Genomic DNA, 22,550 nt, shown 5'->3' with positions numbered 1-22,550 from the left:
TATATCTTTACTTAACCTTTTCCTAGCATGCAAGAAAATCTTTAACCCATGCTCTGGATTAAATAATTTTGGGGTAATGGTTATATCAGTAAATGCTCTCCTTGCCAAGTGATCACAAATTTGAGAAATACTTCTAAATAATTATATTCCTTTTCCTATGGTACAGTATAAAGCAAATACTTAGTCTGGTTTTCCTGATCCTACATGGTTTAGGTAGTCCTGTGAGGAGTAGAGATCTGAACTCAGAGATCCCTACATGAGATATTCCATGAGATATTCCATGATTCTAACTCCAGAGAGGCTTTCAAGCCCTCACAGAAGAGAGATAATTAGCTTTTGTCTCATTAAGAGTAGCAGCAGCTTGTAAACAGCAGAACAAGAGTTTATGATGCACAACAGTGTAAAGAGCACTGCTATCTTTCAGCAGGTAATTTACCTGGAAAAGTATTTCATGTTGTTTGATGTTGGTTTTTATATTAAGTAAAAAAATTGTAAAAGCAATTTTGTACATTTTATAAAAATTATTACATTTTCTTCAATGGAGGGCTTTTGTTAAAAAATAGTAAGAAAGTTGAACAGGGGATTTATAACTGAGTATTAGATAAGTTTATTTTTACTACCTGTTTCAGGTTTAAACTCCCAAATAAAAACTACTTTGGTAGAAGACACAGCCTTTAGTGATTTACAGATAAAGAAGTGCAAATAGAATGGAATAGTTCCCTTATTCTGTAAAAACACCCAAATAACCCAGGATCCATTTCCCTCCCTTTTCCTATGACAGGATATATCATCATTAGAAGTCATCACAGGTCAAAAAAAATCCCAAAAAATCTTGAGAGATGACTTAAATCACTTAAGTCCCAAAATGTATCTACAAATTTATATACCAATGTTAATAGAAAATGTTTTAACAGAAATGCAGCAGTCACAAGAGGAAGGCCATTAGGAAGAAAGCAGATTCCATCCAAACTCAGCATGGAGACTCCACATATTTTGATTTCTCAAAGCAAATCCACCTTCTCATAGGCCTTTTCAGCAAGGGTTAACAAATTCTTCAGGTCAGCTGACTGCTGAATAGCATTCATATCCTTTAAAAGGTCCTTCTGATTCTTTACTTTCAAAATTTCCTCCTAAAGAAGGAAAGAATCATAGATAACAAATAAAAAAAACAGCTTTTCTCTAGCCCAACAGGAATTTCACCTTCATGCAGCCCAGCTACAGCTTAAACAAAAAATGATTCAAAGTCACAGAATGAAATCTTCCCTCCAGCAATTATAGACATATTTCACAAATTGCAAGTTCCCTAGGGCCATAGAGCTTCTAGGAAAAGATAGGTGATGTTTTAAATCATAAGATCACAGAATTATTTGGGTTGGAAGAGACCTCAAAGATCAGCTTGTTCCAAGCCCCTGCCATGGGCAGGGCCACCTCCCAAGAGGTTCCACTATCCCAGGCTGCTCAGAGCCCCATCCACCCTGGCCTTGAACACTTCCAGGGATCAGGAGGGTTTTTAGAGTTTTGTCCTGGTTTTAAATCAGAAGTATTTAGTTGTCAATGAAAAGAACAAAAATATAACACAGAAAATGAAAATCTATTCAGATTTTCTGAATTTTCAGAATTGCCCCCTCTGGCAGAGGTTAAGGGGTAATAGCACATTCTGTTGCCTTCCTCCTCATAAGCAAAGTACCTCTGAAAAGACAAATATTTATTCCACACTCACCTGCAAAGTGGGCGCCTGAAAACTGCGCTTGGGCAGTTCTGGAAGCTGGAGTGCTCCACTGCCATTTTCCTGGAATACCTAGAGAAAGAAGAAACAATCCAAACCCCCAAATATCAGGCACACAAGTATGAAAATAACTGTCATTATCCAACTTCTGAAACCAAACTTAATTCTGCAACTTAAGTTGGAAAGATTAAGAAAATCCATTCCCAAAAGCACGAGGCCTTCCTTAAATGGTACTACCTGAGAAACAGTTTGTTTGAGAAAGCTTTGGAGTACACAAGTATTTATTTTACATATTTACTTATATTTATTTATTATTTTATACCTTCCTGGCCTCTTTTTCATCTTTCTCTAACTGGTTCTTGAGCACCTGGATTTTGTACTTCAGCTGCTGTATATTTTCCTCAATGCGCTCTGCCGATCTCTCTGCTTCATTTATTTCTTCCTAAAACAAAACCAAGACAAAACCATAAGAAAATTTGCTTTAGAAATGGTGAATCTTTCCCACAGAACACACTGAGTCACTGAAAAAACATCCAAAAAGAGACAAAGCTGTGCAGCAAAGGTGGCTGACAATGATGAGCACTGGACACTCCTCCACAACAGCACAGGCCTGATCAGCAGTGTGGTAAGGTAATTTTTTCCCTTCCTTGCTTTTCATACCTGCAGTTGTACCAAAGACTCCTCATTTGTCTCAAGCATTTTCTTCTCTGCCATTTGAAGGCCCAGAATATTCTTCAGGTTGCCCAGCTTCCCTGGAGGCACATTTAAAGTCTTGAAACTTCCCAGCACCCTTCAATTACAGAAAAAGGAAAGTATGACTTGTTTGGAGTTCTTTGCAAAGCAAAAAGAAAAATATGGGGAAAAACTAATCTCATTATAGTTTTAAACTTAAGTGCTGCCAGGGAAGTAAATGACAGCAGAGGGAAAGAAAACTGCCTTGAATTGATTTTTAAAATCATGTGGAGTAGGTGTCCGAGGAAAGAACCAGGAACAAGCAATCCCAAAATTCCCATGTTTGCTACTGCACTGACCTGACTATAACCTGACATTACTTAATATTTTCTTAATATTTTCCCAGTTCTGACCCTTCTGCTTTTCAAATTAAGTTCTAAGAGGAGGATTTTTAACTGCTTCCAAACGATGATCATTTTAGTAAAACCTGGAAATGCTTTTATGAAGCATAATATATAGCTTTCTCCATATATCTAAATCTAAATATTTAGATAGGTATATGTCAGAGGAGAGTTTTAGTTCACCCTCAAAGTATGATACAAAACAACTGGGTAGAAGAAATCTTTTCTCTCCCTCTTTCCTTTCAATTTATAATTTCTTACCTGTTTTTCAGTACATTGAGGTGCTTCTGAACATCATCTTTTCCCTCCCTCTGTTGGGACAAAACAGCTCTGGAAAGAAAACACAGGCAGAATTTCCATCACAAAGAGTGCAAGCACAGAGAACATGCCAAAAACCACACTGACTTCCAGTTCAAGTAATACTATGATTTTTACTTTGTTCCTTGGGGAAATAAAGAAGAACCACCAGGGTATTTGGCACTTACAGTACTACTGAATCCACTATATTTTCCAGGAAGAGCCTACTGTTCTCTGAGAGAGGCTGCCAAGATCTTATTGCAGCACTGGACAGCTTCATTGTTTTTGAAGAACCATTTTCTCCTGTTGTCACAAAGGAAAAAAGGGAAACATGACTTGTCAAACCTGGACAGAGAGCTTTGTGACTCAGTCACACTGGAGTCAAAGGTGTAAAACAGCTCAGATTTAACAGCAAAGAACAGAGACCTACCTGCAGGGGAAGAGTCCTTCAGTTGCTTAACTCCCCTTTTGACTTTCTGAGGGACCTGCTGAAAGGAAAAATTTACAGTAAATGTGGCAATTTTGAGACATCCTCTGCTGTGCAATCATTCATCTGTTCCTGTGAACTCACTATGCCAGTGTCTGACAAAAGTCTTTGAGCACAAAAAGCCCCAAAAAGCTTTACTGAAGACTGCTCAAAAGAGCTCTTCACACTGGGCATTTCCTGGAGAGGACTATTCTTAGTTAATGAATTATTCTCTATAAATTCCAATTTAAAAATGGGAAAAAATACCTCTTTCCCCTTTCCCTTCCAAAATAATGAATACCTGTCTTTTTTGACCTTGTTTTCTTCCTTGTTCATCTGCTCCCTTTTTTTTGCTAGAAGGCCCTTGTTGATTTTGTGATTTAGAAGGATTTTTTGCTGATCTCCCACCAGCTGTCTTCCCCATTTTATTGGAAGGTGTGGGGCGGGGTTTCATTGTCTGTAAACCAATGGGAACAGGAGGAAACAAAGACAAAATTAAAATCCAGCAATTATAACCCATACAGTGCAAACCATACCCTATAAAAAAAAATATGGAAATTGGGCTCAACCCAATAAGCCCCAAATGAGCCTAAATGAGATGAAATGTTTGAATATTTGCTAATCTAGAGCCCAAAATCCTGTAAATTTACCGAAATGTAGAATCACTAAAAAAGCATCCCCAATTGGAAAATGCCTCTGCCCATGGCAGGGAGTTGGAAAAGATCTTTATGGTCTCTTCCAACTCAAACCATTCTGTGATTCATTTTTCTCATTTTCAGTGCAGTCATCCAATTAGCAGAACTTTTTACCCTAGCACATAAGAACTGGTGGTCTCTGATGCAGTTTAAATTTACAGTTTTTCTTGCTATAGAGAAAGAGCAAAAAGCTCTCACACGGGAGTAGCCACAAACGCCACCAACCTTCTCGTCTCTCAAGCATCACTACTCAGATTTATTCAGCTTTTCACTCACCCCCTCTGGCCACTCTCTCCTCACTCAGGTCCTGTCACTTCTCCCAGGGAAGTGTCGAAATTGACAGCAGACAAATAAGCTCCGGCCGGGTTAGTGAGGCCTAAAACAGGTAAACAAACCATATGCCAGGTTAACAAACACCACATCAGCTAAATAAGCCCTAAAACAAGCAAATAAGCCCTGCACGTCCCCTCCTCCATAACTGTCCATGTTGTGGGACAGCTTTCACAGCAGACCGCAAGTAAGGTATGGACTACAGCTCCCAGCATGCATCGCTCCCCACCGCAGCCTAGGAGCTTCTCCTCCATCGCGGTCCATGCTGGGAGTTGTAGTCCTCACCCATACACACTCACGTACCCACTGCTCGCTCCCCGGGGCTGCCGGATGGCATCATGGACAACATCTCCATAAACCCCTTCCGCTCCTCCCGGCCCATGTCGCCCCGAGCCTCACCTTCTCGATGCAGCGTCACCTTCCCGGCGCAGCCTCCCTCGCCTCAGCGCTGCCGCCCGCTCCGCCTCAGCCCGCGGGACGTTACCAAACAAATCCGCGCTTCCCGCGGCGCACGCGCAACGCCGCTCCCGCCCACCGCGCGTGCGCGGGGGCCGCGCGCCGACGGAGGGGCCGGTGGCAGGTAACTGGGGGATCCCATCGCTGATCCTGATCCCGATCCCTTTCCATGGCCCCGTCCGTGTCCGCAGCCCCCAGCCCTGCCACTGTCCTTGTCCTTATCCCCTGTCCCAACTCCCGGCCCGGCCCTCGGTCCCCATTGGCTGCCTGAGGGGCGTGTTGGGGGCGGGCGGTGGCGGCGGGCGCTGTCCTGCGGGCGGAGAACGGAGAGTTCGTGTCCGGCTGTGGGTGCTGTGGAGAGAGAGGTGTGGAGAGGGGCTGACAGGGCGGGCATGGGAGATGGGCACAGAGGAATTGTCCGAAACTGAACAAGGGTAAATGCAGCATCCAGCTCCGGGTCAGGAATAATCCCAGCATGCCAACAGGAAGGGGGTCCTGCCCCTCTGCTCAGCCCTGCTGAGGCACATCTGGGGTGCTGTGCCCAGTTCTGGGCTCCTCAGGACAAGGGAGACATGGAGCTCCTGGAATGGGAGACTGGAGCATCTCCCTGAGAGGAAAGGCTGAGGGAGCTGGGGCTGTTCAGCCTGGAGGAGGCACAGCTGAGGGGCCTCAGCCCTGGGTGTCCTGTGTGCAGGGAGGGGCAGAGCAGGGCCGGCTCAGCTCCGGGCCCAGCAATGGCACCAGAGCCATGGGCAGGACTGATCCAAAAGTCCACCTGGACAGGAGGCAGAACTTCTTTCCTGTGCAGTGACCGAGCACTGAGCAGAGACGAGAAGCTGTGGAGTTCCCTTTTGGGATATTCAGAACTGTCTGAGACTTCCCTGTGCTCTGGGATGACCGCTTGAGCAGGGAGGTTGATCAGATGAGCACTGTGGTCCTTCCAGCTGACCTGTGCCTGCATTATGCTATACAGACCAAATAATTATTTTGGATTTTACTTCTGAAACTATCTTGGGCATTTACATGAACTTTGTAATCACAAGTAAGTAAATAAATGCAGATGAGGAATTGTGTACCAGACAGCACGATGTTTCTTGCATGTTTCACCCATGCAGGGGTGTGGGCACAGATTGCCTTCCATCCTGGTTGCAGCATCACATCCCTGCAGGGCATGAGTGCTCCTCAGGAGCTCCTCTGTGCCCCTCAGGTTATACCACACTCAGCATATATATTATTAAAGCAAATATTTGGAGGGTGTTGCTGCAATGATAGAGGTGCTTTCCTGTATCTCGTAAAGGGTTTCTCATAAAGATGTTAGGGAAGTTTGTATTTTTTGGGAGTTGTGAAAGAGGTGAGAGAGCGAGGAAGTGACTGACCCTTGGAGCTAAGCTGTAAAGGTTTTGTTTTTGTAAGTGCAAGGATGGGGTATGGAGAGCAGAAGCAAAGGTGCTTACAGCTTTTGGGAGTTACTGAACTCACAGACTGGTTTGAGTTGGAAAGGACCTGAAAAATCATCTCATTTCAACCCCTGCCATGGGCAGGGACATCTTCCATTATCACAGGGTGCTCCAAACCCCATCTAATGTGTCCTTGGACACTTCCAGGGATGGGGCAGCCACAGTGTTCTCTGGGCACCCTGTGCCAGGGCCTCACCACCCTCACAGGGAATTGTTCACATTGTTGCCCCATCAGTCTCATGCATGGTGGCCAAGCTCTGCAGCTTGTATTGTCCCTGTGTTCTCATCTACCACTTTTTTTTTTTCTCCTTTCTTTTTCAATCTATCTCTAGTTTCCATCCAGCCCAAGCCATCTTTTCCAAAGTGTATGATTATATCAGCAATTTTCTGACAGCTCACTTCCTGCAGCCTGCCTCCTTGATGTTGGATACTGGGAAGAAATTCTGTGAGGCTGGTGAGACTGGCACAGGTTGCTCAGAGAAGCTGTAGCTGCCCCATCCCTGGAAAAGCATCACTCTTTGACATGAAGGAATTCCTAGATGAGAGAGATGTGAAGGTGAGGGGGTAGCTGGCCATGCCATCTTCATGCCTCACACTGGCTTTTCAGTACTGAGTAACGACGGTGATGCTGAGGGACTGAATTAAGTTTTACATCTCAGATGTGGACGTAGATAAGTTGAGGGAATGTTTTCCTTGGTTAGATGAAAATGTAGGATTTTTCCTGAATGTAGGATTTTTCTTTTCCTGGTTGAAAGGCAAGAGGAAGGGCTGTCTGTTAAATCAGTGCGTAAACACATTTCACTTTTCTCCTGAGGGATTGTTTGGGATTTAGGCAAACTGCATGACCTCTCCATCCTCACATCTGCTGTTAGGTGCACATGATAATGCGAAGTGCACATTTTTGTTTTGTCCAGCTCGTCCCACCCCGTGAGCAGAGCCATGCTGAGGGCCGGGGATGCCGTCCTGCGGCTGCGGCCGCGCTGCTGCGCGCTCCTGGCCCTGCGCGCCCTGCACAGGCAGCCCCTGCACCCCGAGTGGGCTGCCCTGGCCCAGAAGCAGCTGAAAGGCAAGAACCCACAGGATTTAATCTGGCACACCCCAGAGGGGATCGACATCAAGCCTTTATACTCCAGAAGGGACACAGAGGAGTTCCCCGAGGAGCTGCCAGGGATGAAGCCCTTCACTCGAGGGCCCTACCCCACCATGTACACGTACAGGCCGTGGACCATCCGCCAGTACGCTGGGTTCAGTACAGTGGAGGAGAGCAACAAGTTCTACAAGGACAACATCAAAGGTGGGGTCTGGGAAACAGCACTGCCTTGTGAGGCAATGGGGGACATGAATTCAGGCAGTTACATGGCAAATGTGATTATTCTGCACTGTGAGTTTGGATTTCTGATAAGGTCTTCCCAGTGGTGCTGTCTTTCTTTATTACTGGGAAACTAAATCGTTTGTGGAAGTGCCTTGTTTCATTTTGCTGTGGAGAATGAATATGTTAAATGCTGGTTTTAGTTATTGCACCTTAACACATAGACATAATTTGCATCCATGCCAGGGTTCAGGCAGCTGAGATCATGGAGCTGAAGCAGAAGTGGTAACCTGGGTTAGCTGGTAGCACAGCCCAGTCTCTGGGCAGAGGGGGGAATGCCTGGGGACAGCAGAGTTTTGGGTTCTGCTTTCAGGTTGCAGCAACAAGGGCTCTGGCTGTCCTGTTCCCTGCTTTATATGAATAATTTTCTCTTACTGCAGCTTTGCAAATAACAACATGTGTCAGTAGAGCCAGGGAACAGTCTGTGGTGTTTAGTTTGTGATAAAGAGAAGGTAATTTGACAGAGTTTATGACACTTCTGCTCCCAGCTAAGCCAAGCTGAGTTATGTGTATAAGCTCTTATACTGCCTATCTAGGTGCATTTTTAACTTGTAGGTGAGCTGTTATTTAGCAATTTTTAAAGCACAGTAAGGACTACCTTTTTGGCTTTTTTTTCTCAGTTAAAAACTTCTTCATTTAAAGTTTAACCTTGGACGGGTTTGGGGAGGGAACAATGTTTAACAACAACATTTATTTTGCCATCTAAGCCTGAATTAGGTAAAATAGAGTTAATAAATTTAAATCCCATACTAATACAAGTCTGTTCAACACCTCTAACTATCTCTCTTTGTTGTTTTTTGGGTTTTTTCTTTACTTTTTCATGTAGCTGGCCAGCAGGGATTATCAGTTGCTTTTGATTTAGCCACCCACCGTGGTTATGATTCAGACAATCCCCGAGTTCGAGGAGACGTTGGAATGGCTGGAGTTGCCATCGACACAGTGGAAGACACCAAAATCCTTTTTGATGGAATTCCTTTGGAGAAAATGTCAGTTTCCATGACAATGAACGGGGCAGTCATTCCTGTGCTGGCTACATTCATTGTGACTGGGGAAGAGCAGGGAGTGCCTCAGGCCAAGCTGACAGGGACAATCCAAAATGACATCCTGAAGGAATTCATGGTCAGAAACACCTACATTTTCCCCCCAGAACCATCCATGAGGATCATTGCTGACATCTTCCAGTACACCTCAAAGGTATTCATTGTTTAAATGTATCACTTCTATTATTAAGGTGTTTATGAGTCACTTTGGAGAACAAAGAAAAGATTGGAAGACATGTCAAGAGAAGAGTAATATGGTTGTGGAAAGGCTCAGTAAAAGTTAAGATCCAACATAATTTAAAATATAAATTTGAAGTTTGAGTCAAACTTCAAATTTCAAGCACTGCAACTCAAACACATCTTTGTAGAGATGTATTTGCAGTCAACAAAGAAGTCAGAGAATGTGCAGGATACAGGCTGAGAGAGCTGGGGTTGTTCAGCCCAGAGAAGGCTCCAGGAAAACCTCATTACAGCCTTTCAGTACCTAAGGAGGGGTTTATAAAATAGATTGAGAGCAAACTTTTACACCAATAGTGACAACTTCCTTCCCTGTGAGGGTGGGGAGGCCCTGGCACAGGGTGCCCAGAGAAGCTGTGGCTGCCCCATCCCTGAAGTGTCCAAGGCCAGGTTGGAGGGGCTTGGAGCAACCTGGGATAGTGGAATGTGTCCCTGCCCATGGCAGGGAGTGTTGAAACCAAATGACCTTTAACTCCCTTGCAGCTCAAACCATTCTGTGATTCTGTGTTAATGTGATAGAACAAGTATTTGATCCTCTCTTCTGCTGTTATATCCTGTTGTATCTTTTGGTGTTTTTTTTTTTTTTTGCAGTATATGCCAAAATTTAATTCCATTTCCATCAGTGGGTACCACATGCAAGAGGCAGGAGCTGATGCCATCCTGGAATTAGCTTATACCATTGCAGATGGCTTGGAGTACTGCAGAACTGGCCTTAAAGCTGGCCTCACTATTGATGAATTTGCACCTAGGTGAGCACAAGAAATTTGCTAATATAAAACTCACTCTTGGTAAAACTTCTATAGAGTTTAATATCAAATTGAGTATTTTTATACATATAAGTAAGTAGGAAAGTACCTCATCTGTGAAAGTACCTTAATCAGAGACCTTGCTGTCAGACTCCTCCATTACTGATCCAGAGTTATCTGAGTGATTCAATGTTACATTCTAATCATGTTCTCCTATTGCAGGCTCTCTTTCTTCTGGGGAATTGGCATGAACTTCTATATGGAAATAGCGAAGATGAGAGCTGGGAGGCGGCTGTGGGCTCACTTGATTGAGAAAATGTTTAAGCCCAAGAATTCCAAATCTCTTCTGCTGAGAGCTCATTGTCAGACTTCGGGCTGGTCACTCACTGAGCAGGTTAGAAATTGGACTCTCATCAACCTCCTTACTTAAAGGCTGTTCTTGTGGGGTGTGTCTTAAAGGGAGCTGCTGGTGCTACTCACAAAGGTGCAGCAGCTGTCCTCTCACTGACAAATGCACACACTGGCACTGGATACACCTTTATCAAGTCAATTCAGGACTCAGAGGGTGAAGCTCTCTTAGGATTTGTCCTGTGAGTTATCCTTCCAAAATGCATTGCAGTCAGCAAGTAGAGGCACTTTTTTTCTCAGGATCACTGGCTTGAGAATTCATTTCAGCAGCCCAGGGAGTCTTTCACCCTGACACTCAGAGTCAGCCCCTGACACTCAGTGTAATGGTTACAGCTCATCTGATCTTTAGAAACTGGGTGCACTCTCTGCTCCTCCTGCTGATTTACCTTGCAGCAAGGAGATAAATCAATGGAGTGCATACAGTTTCCCAAGTGAGGTCAGAGCTGAGTTCCAGTGTGATCTCAAGGCCTGCTGCTCAGTCAAAGTCATGCAGTAGGACTTATTTTTAGGTTGTGATTGTAAGCATTGTTGACTTCTGTGCCTTGGTTTTTTGTTGGGTTTTTTTTTTTTTAATAAATGTAATGTTTACTTACATTACAACAACACAGTAAAACTAAAACAATGGAATTTTCTGAACAGTGACCTTTGTGGGTCCTCCAATTAAAAGTACTGTGGGAGTGCAAAAATGCTATTATTACCAAAACTATATTCAATTGTCTTCCAGTGTTCAGTGTAAATATACTTCTGGCTAGATCATAACTCTTTGCCTAAACGTAGTGGTTTATCTTTGTATAACTTCTCAGTGTGCAGTAAGTTTCAAAGGGCAAATATACTTAACGTTCCTTTAGATAGGTATCTACCCATAAATTATGTTTTACATTCTTACCTATCCAAATCACAGTTTTCTGTAATTACCTCATGTGATGCTGTCATCAATGAAAATATTTAAGCACATTTAATTCCAAAACACATCTTGACTAGTAATTTGTCTGACACACGTACTGATCACTGCTCCAAGAATTTGAAGAATGGAAGACATCACGCCTTCTGTTCCATCCTCTCTGATTTGGGTTCACTAAGTTCTTTGAAACACCACTAAATATAAATTAGGCTTTGATTTGTTACTGTGAGCAGCTTTCTTTATAGATTAATCTCTTTGTTAGGATATCGACAAGTGATAAATCAGTTTGATTTGGGTTTTTTTCAGCTTTTGTCCTGATTACAGAATTTCAGTGGGGAATTTTGTTTCTTTGCAATAATGACTAACCTGCCTCAGCCCCATGGCAGAGCCACTGAGGCTCAGAGCTCCACTTTTCCTTGCAGGATCCCTTCAACAACGTGATCCGCACCACCATCGAGGCCATGGCCGCGGTGTTCGGGGGGACGCAGTCCCTGCACACCAACTCCTATGATGAGGCCTTGGGGCTGCCCACAGTGAAGAGTGCTCGCATTGCCCGCAACACACAGATCATAATCCAGGAGGAATCAGGGATTCCCAAAGTGGCAGATCCCTGGGGGGGATCTTACCTCATGGAGTGCCTCACCAACGAAGTCTATGATGCTGCTTTAAAGGTCAGTTTGCAAAACCTTCTCTGGGAAAATTGTAGGGATAGGAGTCTTGAGACATGTCTGTCTTTTAGGGATAGGAGTTTTGAGAAATGTCTTTCAAAGGAAAAGACTTCTAATGTCTTCTTTGTTTGATAAATTGGTAACTTCTAAACAAGGAATTATTTTACACTTCAATGATGTCTTTGTAAATAAACTTTACAAAACACAGTTTAGAGCACAAAACTGTATCAAAAAAGTTTAATGAAAGTGTGGGTGGTAGCACAGGTACAAAGCTCAATTTTTAAACCTACTGGTTTAGCCACCCACTGTGGTTATGATTCAGGCAATCCCTGAGTTCAAGGAGACATTGGAGTGGCTGGAGTTGCCATCGACAGTGTGGAAGACACCAAAATCTTTTTGATGGAATTCCTTTGGAATTGCTACTACTCACTGTCTCAATCCTCTTCATTTCTCAGCTTATTGAGGAGATAGAAGAAATGGGTGGAATGGCCAAAGCTGTTGCTGAGGGGATCCCCAAACTTCGTATTGAAGAGTGTGCAGCTCGGAGACAAGCCAGGATTGACTCTGGTAGGAGCAGGGGGATAAAAGAAGGGAAAATTTCCAATACAATACTTCAGTATAAAGGCTTTTTACACACATGTTCATTGTGGTTTTTTATTTCTCAGTTTAGCAGATTTTGAGTGCTACAATAAATGGTGATGGTTTTATGTCGCTGAAAGCTCTGGAAAGAGACAGAGTGTACAAAATACAGTACCAGTGTGAAAAGTCTTGCTTGACATGTTCAAGATTAGGTTAGACAAAGCAGTAGAAACAGCATTTTAAAAGAGTATTTGGAGCCTTCAGTAGTGAATGGCTTGATTTCTGATAGGAGCTTTAAGCTGTGATTCCTGAGTCTAAAAGCAGAAATGCCACCAGATGGCGATACTCACCATAGCTGGCCAAATTCCTGGGCTTTCTGGAGAGCTGCCCGTTTTTCCTGAATGGACAGATCATAGCAGAGGATGATACAGCTCTTGTTTGCTGTACATATGTGTATATACTCACAGAGTAAGTATTTGTGGAGATGTTTATACATGTGTGCTTAACACTCTATTCCACTTTTTGTAATCTGCATTCCAGTAGTAATCCAGGAACAGAAATTAGGGATAACTCAAACACCAAAGAAGTTATATGGACTTCTTTCTATGGAGGATAAATTTAAAGGAGATCTTAATTAAGACCAATAAAGAGTAATCAGTAAAGTTCTGTGTTTTTTTTCTCGTAAGTTAAATTACTTAATGTTGCTACAAAGAGTGTATTAATGTTATTAGGCACTGCAAATAAAAATATCTGATAAGTCCATAACGATTCAAACCTAAAATATAATTTTCCAACATGATAAATTAACTTTTATGCAGCTGGAATAGTTTTAGGTAGGAACTTCACTTTCTGATCTGTTAAATCAGAAAAGTAAATGCAGAGCAGGAGAGCAGCACTTCTGCTTAGTTCTGTCAGACACACTTATGTAAGCTTAAAAAGAGAAAAGTAGACAATCTATTTTAGGGACTCATTGCTAAATTTTTGCAAGATAAATAGTGTTCTATTTCAGTTTTTTTTCTGCTGCAGTATTCACTGAGTTGAATCTTTATGCATCATAAAATCTGGAAAATACAGACTTAAATCCATTCTATAAGAGCAGATTTTACATATTTGAAATCTATGTGGTTATATAAGCAAAGCAATGCATAATAATGCTCAAAATCTTCTTGTCCTGTTAACATTGTGTCTTTTCACAGTAGTTTGCAAATGTGTTCTGAGTTTCTGGTGTTTCCACTGGAAATAGGGTCTGAAGTGATTGTTGGAGTGAACAAGCACCAGCTAGAGAAAGAAGAGACAGTGGAAGTTCTGGCCATTGATAACTCTGTAGTCCGTGCCAAGCAGATTGAGAAAATCAACAAGGTGAGAACAATCTTTTTACAATTAATCTTATTGTAACTGCAGACAGAGACTGAGTAAAGGCAGCTTTCAAGAAGTTTACCTTCCAATTTCTGAGAGTCCACTCTGGTCGTTAGTGGAGAAACTGGCATATATATCTGTATGTCCAACCTTTAAAAATTGAAAGCTTTACATGTTCTGAAAATAAGATAGAAACCATCTGTGCAATGTTTTGCTTAAAAGCCTGTGACATTGCTTAATCACTTACTGTTGGGTGCTTCTTGTCCAGTGCTGCTGAGGATTACAGAACCAGAAATCAACGTCCACTTTTATAATCAGTGAAAACAGATAAAATTGGTTTGTGTTATGCTATGGACTTGTACACATTTTAAAGTCTGAACTGCCTTTTGACTTCTAATCTCATTGAAATAGGAAGTGGATATTGACAATTCCACATCCATAATAAAATATTTGAAATTAGTCTTCCACACTTCCCATTTCACTTTTTGGTTTCTTTGAGCTGAATGTCTCTCTCCTGCACCTTAGGTGAAAGCCAGCAGAGACCAAGCAGCAGCCCAGCAGTCCCTGGCTGCTCTCACACAATGTGCTGCCACTGGGGAAGGCAACTTACTTGCTCTGGCAGTGGAAGCAGCACGTGCCAGGTACTGGGGGTGGGGTTGAACAGCCAATTCTTATTTAAAAATTGATGGTTCATTTTCACCTTTTAACTTTTCTTGGGTGAGGTGTCAGCAAGATTGGAGTTTTGGGGTTTTTTTTAGAAGTAGAAGTAAATAATGGCTGCAGTTTCACATTGTAAGACACACTATTATTATATTATAGCTTCTTAAGGCCATGCTTTGATTTCTCACAAGGAACATTACTGATATAAAGAATCTGATATGAAATGAGGCTGTTTGTACACATTCTGCTGTTTACAACTCATATTCTTACCAGTTCCAGGACATAATTGAGTTTCTCTGTCACTCAGCTGTTTGATGGGTGAAGGAGTTTAAGAAGTGTCTGAGATGTGAAAATGGATATTCACAGTCTTATCATGCTCTGTTGCTTCCTCTCTCTCCTTGCACCACAAATTGGTGTGAAAACATTTTTTGGCTGAAGGAGAAATCAGTTTGCTTAGTCAGGCAAAGTTGTAAGAAATGTTCTTGAGCAGTGTGAGACATCCTTAGAGTCCAGTGGAGCAGTTCCTTTTTTCAGCCAAGGTGCTTTTGAGGCTGTTTTCTTTCCTGTTTCAAGGTCAGCATCAGTCTCTAGAATAGATCCTGTCTGTCTGTTCCTTAATTAACTAAATGGCCCAAATGTGAGCAAACCAAATTCACTCCTTATTGAGGTGCTGCTCTGTTTTACTGTCACACCTCAAATTCCTTCATTCCCATTCTTAGAATACTTAATGACTGTATTTTAAATTCATTTAACCACAGCCTGGCAGGAATCTCCAGCAGTATGTTACATTTGTCTTGGAGCTGGGGAGGTCACAGGAGGGTGGTGTTGGATTTACAAGGGATTCATATCTTCTGTATCAAAATTCACCAGCTAGCTCCTAGTTTCTCTCCTTGGTGACCTCATTTTTGTTAATTGTAAAAACATTAATAGACTGAAGATTCACTTTGTAAGTTCCAAACACAGAACTTAATTCTGCCCCAAAATTATATATGGGATGTGACCACAGGAAGAAACTGTTGTGGCATCTGATAGAGAGTGTTTGAAGGAGGATTGTGAGCTCTGGGAAACATGTACAGGGAGCCTTGCTGTTGGGGGCAACATGGGAAAAGGTTTCAAACTTAATACATTCACCCTTCACAAGCAATAAACAGTAACAAAACTTGTACCTTACACATAAATAAATTTCCCAGATCCTTCTGCATCTAGTCAGTAAAGGAGCTGTATCAGGAGTAGAGGAGAAGAATAAGCACTAAAATCAAAGCATCAAGGGAAGGGCAAATATTTGTTAAAATGTTAGGTTTCAGTCTCTTCTGTGTGTTCTTCCCTTTTTTGTCCCCTCTTGATTTATATTTTGTATTTTGGCATGAATCCCAATGCAGGACCTTTCCGTCTGAGCCCCCCCGCCTCTTCCCAAAAAAATCCCCATTCAGAAAATATTATTTAATTTTCTGAATCATTTTGCCATTCCCCATTGCCTTGCCAATTGTAAATCAATTCTCACATGAGCAATAAAGTATTTTCTTAAAAATGCCTGTGCACATTTGTTACTTTGCAAGGGTTTTTCAGGGTGAAGAGAGAGGCGAGAATGTTGACCTCATGTTCAGAAGGCTTGATTTATTATTTTATGCTATATATTACATTATTACTATGCTAATAGGAATAGAGAGAAAAATTCTCAGAAGCTTGCTAAGCTAAGAATAGAAAAGGAATGAATAACAAAGTTCTGTGTCCAGGCAGAAAGCAAGAACAGCTCTGCCGTGAGTGATCAGTAAATCCAAACATCCACCCGAGACCAATCACAGATCCACCTGTTGCATTCCACAGCAGCAGATAACCATTGTTTACATTTTGTTGCTGAAGCCACAGCTTCTCAGAACGGGGAAAAATCCTAAAGAAAGGATTTTTCACAAAAGATGTCTGTGACACATGTTCTGTCAGTGGGTGGCAATGGGGTGAGCTGGATTTTCAGAGTGGCAACACTGAAAGGGAAACCAATGGAAGTAAATTTGTCGAGCAGCAAGGCAAATGGCTGAGCCAGTGCCAGCAATGTCTGTGTCCTGTTTTCATGTCAGCCTGCTGATAACAGGATGGTTTTTGTCTGTCTCAGGTGCACGGTGGGGGAGATAACAGATGCCATGAAGAAAGTGTTCGGGGAGCACAAAGCCAGCGACCGCATGGTGAGCGGGGCTTATCGCCAGGAGTTTGGGGAGAGTGATGAAATCCTTCATGCCATCAAGAGGTGAGAACTCTTCCCAAGTAGCCAAACATGTAATAGCTTCACATTTAATCCAGGAGGTACATGGATTACCTTGTGGATTACCATGTTTTATTAAAACAACATTTCCCAAACCTGGGTGATATCCCTGGGGAATCCCTGGACCTGCAAAAGCACTCTCGTGAGCAGGAAAGTGGAATGACAAGGATTAAGTACAATAAGACAAAGTCAAAATTTAATTAATTTTGAAATTGTATTTGCTTGCAAACAAAATTCACTGAGGTGAAGTTATGATTTGAGGGTTTTGTTCAAATAACCTAAGCAGCCACAGGATTAAGAAGCTGAGAAACATTGCCTGAAATCCCTATACATTGGGTTGCTTCTTTTAAAGGCTGTGTAATAGTCATCTTTAAAATATTTCCAGCAGTTCATACTACAAAACCTTGTTTTGATCTACCCATAAATTCTTCCTGAAATTTCACTCTTACTGTTGCTAAAACTTGCTAAAATCTGTCTGCATATCCACATACAGCCTCCAGTCATTGGGTATTACTCATACCCCAGTGGAGAAGGCATCCCTAGATGTTGGTATGTGTGAAAACAGTTGTCTTTTGGGTCTTTTCTCAGCTTCTGCCTTTACTGCTGCCCTCAGGGGTACAGAGCCTGAATTGCTGCTGTGGGAGATGATGCAGCACAAATCAGTCCCTGCTGTGTTGGGGTTTACCCATTTCAGAGCTCAGGCTCTCCTGAGAGGGAATTACTGATGGCTTTGATGATTAGACTGACTTGAAAGTAGTTGTGCTAGGAAATGTCACCATTGTTCTTTTCTTTTAGCTATTTAAATTTAACTGTTTTTACTTATGATTTTATTTGAAAGAGAACTGAACTAACCCCTTGAAAATGAAGATGTAGCTCCCTTTCTTACATAGAATCACAGAATCATTTAGGTTGAAAAAGATTTTTAGGATCAGTGAGTCCAGCCTGTAACCACAGACAGATCCTGGTCGTACTTGAATAATGAACAGGTTAATATGTGAGGCTGTGATTACACAGTAGCGTCAATACAACAGAAATATGAACTGCCAGTGTCCAAAAAAAGAGAGGCATTGGAATGAATGCACAGAATAGGAGATACAATAATCTTCCATTGACATATTTTTACCCAGTGGAATTACAATGCACAATGTGATGTCCAGGACCCATCTCTGTGCAAGTACTTTTGAAATAATAGGTCATAATTATTCTTAAAAACTAAAAGATGTGTTTTGGTGAGTTGTAAACTCAGAGAATTCAGTATTTTACCTGTCAGAAAGCGAAAGGATAGTGAAAGATTTTTTTAAAATAAAGAATATTTTATTTTTGAGGCTGCTAAGTACAAGAAGTGAGTTAGTAATAGCATAACATGAATATTAACATAGTGTGCAGAATGCACAGCCAAACCATGACTTAGAAAATCTTTTTATTTGATGAAATCATGCTACACTTGCAGCAAATGCTTTTTTTATGTGTGGAAATACTTCCAGTGATTCTCAGTGACTTGCACTGACAAAATGTGTGTTTCCCACCAGAGTTGACAAGTTCATGGACCGTGAGGGCCGCAGGCCTCGTATCCTCGTTGCCAAGATGGGCCAGGACGGCCACGACAGAGGGGCCAAAGTCATCGCTACGGGATTCGCCGACATCGGCTTCGACGTGGACATAGGGCCCCTCTTCCAGGTAGGGCTGAGCAGCACCCAGAGCATTCATTTATTCCTTCCCTTTGCATCCCTTCTCCCTGGGGGCGTGCTCAGGCCCGTGTCCCATGCCCTGTCCCTCCCCTGTCACTCACAGACCCCGCGGGAGGTGGCGCAGCAGGCCGTGGACGCGGACGTGCACTGTGTCGGGGTGAGCACACTCGCCGCGGGACACAAAACCCTGGTGCCCGAACTCATCAAGGAGCTCAGTGCCCTGGGCCGGCCCGACATCCTGGTCATGTGTGGAGGAGTCATCCCCCCTCAGGTACGGGCAGCATCTCATTGCTGCTGGCACAGCCCAGGGTGAGGAAGCAAAAAAGATCTTTGCATAATATCCACAGGTGTTTTATTCAGCCACACTGAGAGCCCCCTCTCTACACCCACACTTTCTCTCTACCGGACCCTAGGGACTGACCCTGGTCTCGGGGCAGTACAAAGCTGAGGGACAATCAGGGAATTGGGGGGGAGTGGCTCAGGGACATAGGAACAGGGGAAGGAGCCAATGAGGTCTAACAGCTTTTTGAGGGAAGCTTCTTGTGGCTCCCTAGACGAGGGAATGACCCCTCAGGGTCTCCACACATTTCCATCAAGCTAAGAGATTGATTTATCTCTGTCTGAACTATTTCCTATGTTCTGTAATGTCAGAGCACTGAAGGCTCCTCTGTACAGTCACCAGGGCCAGCACAGCTCTGTAAGGTGGGTTCCCCTGATCTGATTTTCTGTACACTATGCCCTGGTTTAACTTAGAGTGCTTGTGGGATGGAAAATGGAGCTGTGTTGTGAAAAGATGAGCTTCAGGGAGATGTTCTTTATGCTCTGTTGTTTCACACCACCAGTCCTTGCTGGCCACCAGGCTGGATTCTGTCTTAAGAGAACTTTTGACTTCCAGCAATGGTTGGGAATAGCCAGTGACAAAGGCCCCTGGCAGGTCCTATCACCCCTAGGCTGCACTTCTCACTGACTTTTCAGCCTTTCCTCACCGTCCCCGTCATCAGGCATGTGTTGCCTCTCATCCCTCTCTTTCTCCTACACTGTTGAGCAGTTTGTCAAATTCCCTGGCAGTCAGATCTGTGCTTTGATCTTTAAATTTTCCTTAGCTCATGCACAATCTGCCTGTCTCCACCACCTTACAGCCATCCCGTCTATAGTGATCCAAACTGATTTTGCAAATAAATCTCCTGGTATTCCCTTTTTCCACACCTCTCCCTTTTCTAGACAGTCAAGTAACTATTTGGGAATGACAGAATTCTAAACTGAGCAAACAAAAATCACAGTATTTTTCCAGGAGACAATTTGTGTTCTGTCCAGTATCTCTCAATGGGCTGCTACTACCCTGTGGTTGGTAAAGGTGTAATTTATCCTATGTAGAAGAAAGAGAGAATACAGAGCTGCTTCCCAAGTCTTTTCGAAATTTCAGGACAGTCATGAAATTCAATTTACTCTAGATTGCAAGAGACCAATGGCAGTCATCTGCTCCAAGCCCTTGTTTAAAGTAGTATTTTCAAAATTAGAAGTTAGATCAAATTTAGGTTGGGTTATTCAGACTCATATACAGTTGACTTTTGAGTACTTTCCAAGGACTGCCATTAGTCTGACTCTAAATAAATAAACCTTTTCCTATGGATATTTTTTAGTATTTTTTTCCTACCTTCTCACTTCCACCCATTTCCTTGAAGCTGTGCTGCCTCTCTCTGGGACTTGTTGCTTTCTCAGGGCCAGCACAGAGGACAGAGTATGCACCAGTTATAAATCAATTACCAATTTTCTGTTTCACCTATTAACTATAATCTTAAATCTCTTCTCCATCAGGATTATGACTTCCTGTATGAAGCTGGTGTTGCCAATGTGTTTGGTCCAGGCACTCGCATTCCAAAAGCAGCGGTGCAGGTGTTGGATGACATTGAGAAGTGCCTGGAGAAGAGGCAGCAATCCATGTGACTCTGAAATGTCACAACTCAGCAGCCTTACACTGACCACTTGATTGTCAGCAAGGGATGGCCGACCACAAACCTCTGCTCCCACTGCCCCCTGGCCTCGTGTTTTGTGCTTTCTAAGAAAGTTCTAAACTCTCTGCTTGTTCTATTTGAGGATTATTTATATAGGTATCCACAAGAAAATTTATCTCTAGAAATATGATTTCAGGAAATGAAGGGAATTCAAATAAGTGTGTTTGGTTTTTTTTTCCAGATATACTGATAAATAAAATAACTGCTGCAGCTCTTTGGATGGTCTCTTTTGCCTGATCTCTTTTGCATGCAGAGAACCTGTTTTGAATTTTTTGGCAGTTATAGTAGATCTAAAAGTCTTCAGGCAGGATCACTCATTCAGCAGAGATGGGATTGACTCCAGCAGCACTTTGGTTTGGGAAATGGTGGCTTCTCAGGGAAGGGCAGTGATGGGAACAGGGCACAGTGCCCAGTGCTCCTGTACAGGCTACTGCCATCTATACTATTTGTATCTTATTCAGCCATGAAATTCAAAAATGATGGTTTATCTACCTATAGCTTTATAAAGAGAGTTACATTATGGCTGTCCCATCTCTGAAAGAGTTCAAGGCCAGGTTGGATGGGGCTTGGAGCAACCTGGGATTGTGGAAGGCAGTTGGAACAAGATGGTTTTTCAGATCCCTTCCAGCCCAAACCACTCTCTGATTCTGTGTTTCTGTGATTTTATGAACTTGTTCATTAAACAATTTGTGTTTTACATTCATGAGCAGCAAAACTCTATCTGTTGTGTGGATGAGAGAAGAACCCAAGACAAAGTTTAAGTTGCACAGTGTTACTGGCAAAGTAGTGGGGTGGAATCCAAGCCTTTGCAGTGTTTTCCTCGTGCTCTAACTTCTGGAATAATGATCTCTCTCAAATAATTGTTCTGAAGTGAGGCACATTTAATTTTACAGATGGAAAATTGACCATTAACAGAAATTTTCTATAAAAAATCTGTAAGTTATTCCTATGCCTCAATAGCCAGAGGCTGCCTAGAAGTTTTTCAAAGTAAGGCATTGAAATTGAACTTATTTTAATACATATCAGAGTTTTGGTGGTATTATTTAACTTTATATGTCATCATCCATAGGGAGCTCCATTTATCCTCAATGGAAAGAAAGAAGCCAAAGGTGGCTGGCTCAGATTGAGTGTCTGCATTGTAAACCTCCTAAGAGTGATGAGATAACTCCTAATATGTGAGAGGTTTGATCTGTTGGTGTTTTTAGATTAAATTTCTGTTTGTATTGAGGTGATTGCACTGGTGATTGCAAACATGAGGTGCCCAGACTCGCTCCTGAACTCAGTGCTTGCATCCTGAAAAGACAGCACAGTCCAGGCCTGGGTAGGAAATAACCATGGAATTGTAATGTGATCATAAATTACCTTCTCAAAACTTAAAACAACAACCAAACAGACCTGGTGTTATGGTTGTACTGAATCAGCAAACTCTGTTCTCAGTTGCAGTCATGTCAGTGCTCTAGCCAGGGGGGAATTTGGGATCTCAGGAGCTTCCCTGGAAGCCATGAGAGCCAGGACTGCATCTGCAGGGTGTCCCTGCTAGGAGGGTCACCTGGGGAGTGCCCTGTGTCATCCTGTACAGAGAGCAGCTGCAGAGCAAGGGTAAAGCACTGGAACAGGCTGCCTGGGGAAGTGATGGGCTCACCATCCCTGGAAGAGTTCCCAAAATACATGGATGTGGCACTGGAGAACATGGTTAGTGGTGAACACGGTGGTGATGGGTTGGTGGTTGGACATGATTTAAAAGGTCTTTTCCAACCTTAACAATTCCAATCCTGAAGTGCTCCAACAGCTTCCTTGGCAGAAGAGCTGTGGTACCTCAGCCAGCAACAGATGAAGGACACAGTTCCTCCTGCTGAGAGCTCCCTTCCCCTTCCCCTCCCCCTTCCCCTTCCCCTTCCCCTTCCCTTCTCACTGTGCCATTTGGGACACACATCCTTCACTGACTGCCACCTCACCAAACCTCATCCAGCCAAGGCTGCTCAGCTCCTTGGACTTGTGCTTGGACAGTTGGAGCTGCACCTCTGAGAGAACAAGGAACCAGAGATCTCTATGGAACCTGAGCTCTCTGTATCATTTTGGGAGCAGCCACATTCCCACCTTTTCCTGGCAGTGAACATTTCTTGCTCCCCATA

At 42.9% G+C, this 22,550-nt stretch overlaps 2 protein-coding genes across 5 annotated transcripts; one reads left to right on the top strand and one right to left on the bottom strand.

Annotated features, from left to right (window-relative positions):
- Positions 1–584: 584 nt before the first annotated feature.
- Positions 585–5,183, bottom strand: CENPQ (centromere protein Q). 2 transcript variants are annotated; one of them, XM_064709917.1, is made up of 10 exons: positions 4,987–5,183; positions 4,534–4,633; positions 3,864–4,019; positions 3,527–3,584; positions 3,285–3,399; positions 3,061–3,129; positions 2,387–2,516; positions 2,049–2,168; positions 1,721–1,798; positions 585–1,130 (listed from the first exon to the last, which is right to left on the bottom strand). In XM_064709917.1, the coding sequence occupies exons 3-10, from the start codon at positions 4,014–4,016 to the stop codon at positions 1,002–1,004; spliced, it is 852 nt and encodes a 283-aa protein (XP_064565987.1). In that variant the 5' UTR covers positions 4,017–4,019; positions 4,534–4,633; positions 4,987–5,183; the 3' UTR covers positions 585–1,001. The 2 variants fall into 2 exon arrangements, with proteins under 2 accessions (XP_064565987.1, XP_064565986.1); XM_064709916.1 differs by having other exon boundaries at positions 589–1,130; positions 3,527–3,581; positions 4,987–5,090.
- On the top strand, positions 5,103–20,636 carry MMUT (methylmalonyl-CoA mutase). 3 transcript variants are annotated; one of them, XM_064709911.1, is made up of 13 exons: positions 5,103–5,167; positions 7,415–7,794; positions 8,696–9,063; positions 9,738–9,895; positions 10,115–10,286; positions 11,624–11,872; positions 12,325–12,436; positions 13,692–13,807; positions 14,330–14,445; positions 16,572–16,703; positions 18,248–18,395; positions 18,510–18,677; positions 20,222–20,636. In XM_064709911.1, the coding sequence occupies exons 2-13, from the start codon at positions 7,440–7,442 to the stop codon at positions 20,348–20,350; spliced, it is 2,223 nt and encodes a 740-aa protein (XP_064565981.1). In that variant the 5' UTR covers positions 5,103–5,167; positions 7,415–7,439; the 3' UTR covers positions 20,351–20,636. The 3 variants fall into 3 exon arrangements, with proteins under 3 accessions (XP_064565981.1, XP_064565983.1, XP_064565982.1); XM_064709913.1 differs by lacking the exon at positions 5,103–5,167 and adding an exon at positions 5,273–5,408; XM_064709912.1 differs by lacking the exon at positions 5,103–5,167 and adding an exon at positions 6,966–7,056.
- Positions 20,637–22,550: the final 1,914 nt, after the last annotated feature.

The sequence above is a fragment of the Zonotrichia leucophrys genome, chromosome 3 (genome assembly GCF_028769735.1).
Source record: "Zonotrichia leucophrys gambelii isolate GWCS_2022_RI chromosome 3, RI_Zleu_2.0, whole genome shotgun sequence".
In the NCBI taxonomy this organism is placed as follows: Eukaryota; Metazoa; Chordata; class Aves; order Passeriformes; family Passerellidae; genus Zonotrichia; species Zonotrichia leucophrys.
The sequence above is the reverse complement of the archived record's forward strand: the minus strand, read 5'-3'. Positions and strand labels throughout refer to the sequence as shown.

Excerpts from the sequence above, each read along its gene's own strand:
- CENPQ (XM_064709917.1), bottom strand. The coding sequence starts at position 4,016 with ATGAAACCCCGCCCCACACCTTCCAATAAAATGGGGAAGACAGCTGGT. Across the intron at positions 3,400-3,526 it reads GAAGGACTCTTCCCCTGCAG|GAGAAAATGGTTCTTCAAAA; the intron begins GTAGGTCTCTGT and ends TTGTGACAACAG. Across the intron at positions 2,517-3,060 it reads CTCAATGTACTGAAAAACAG|GGTGCTGGGAAGTTTCAAGA; the intron begins GTAAGAAATTAT and ends CTGTAATTGAAG.
- MMUT (XM_064709911.1), top strand. The coding sequence starts at position 7,440 with ATGCTGAGGGCCGGGGATGCCGTCCTGCGGCTGCGGCCGCGCTGCTGC. Across the intron at positions 11,873-12,324 it reads TCTATGATGCTGCTTTAAAG|CTTATTGAGGAGATAGAAGA; the intron begins GTCAGTTTGCAA and ends TTCATTTCTCAG. Across the intron at positions 13,808-14,329 it reads AGATTGAGAAAATCAACAAG|GTGAAAGCCAGCAGAGACCA; the intron begins GTGAGAACAATC and ends CCTGCACCTTAG.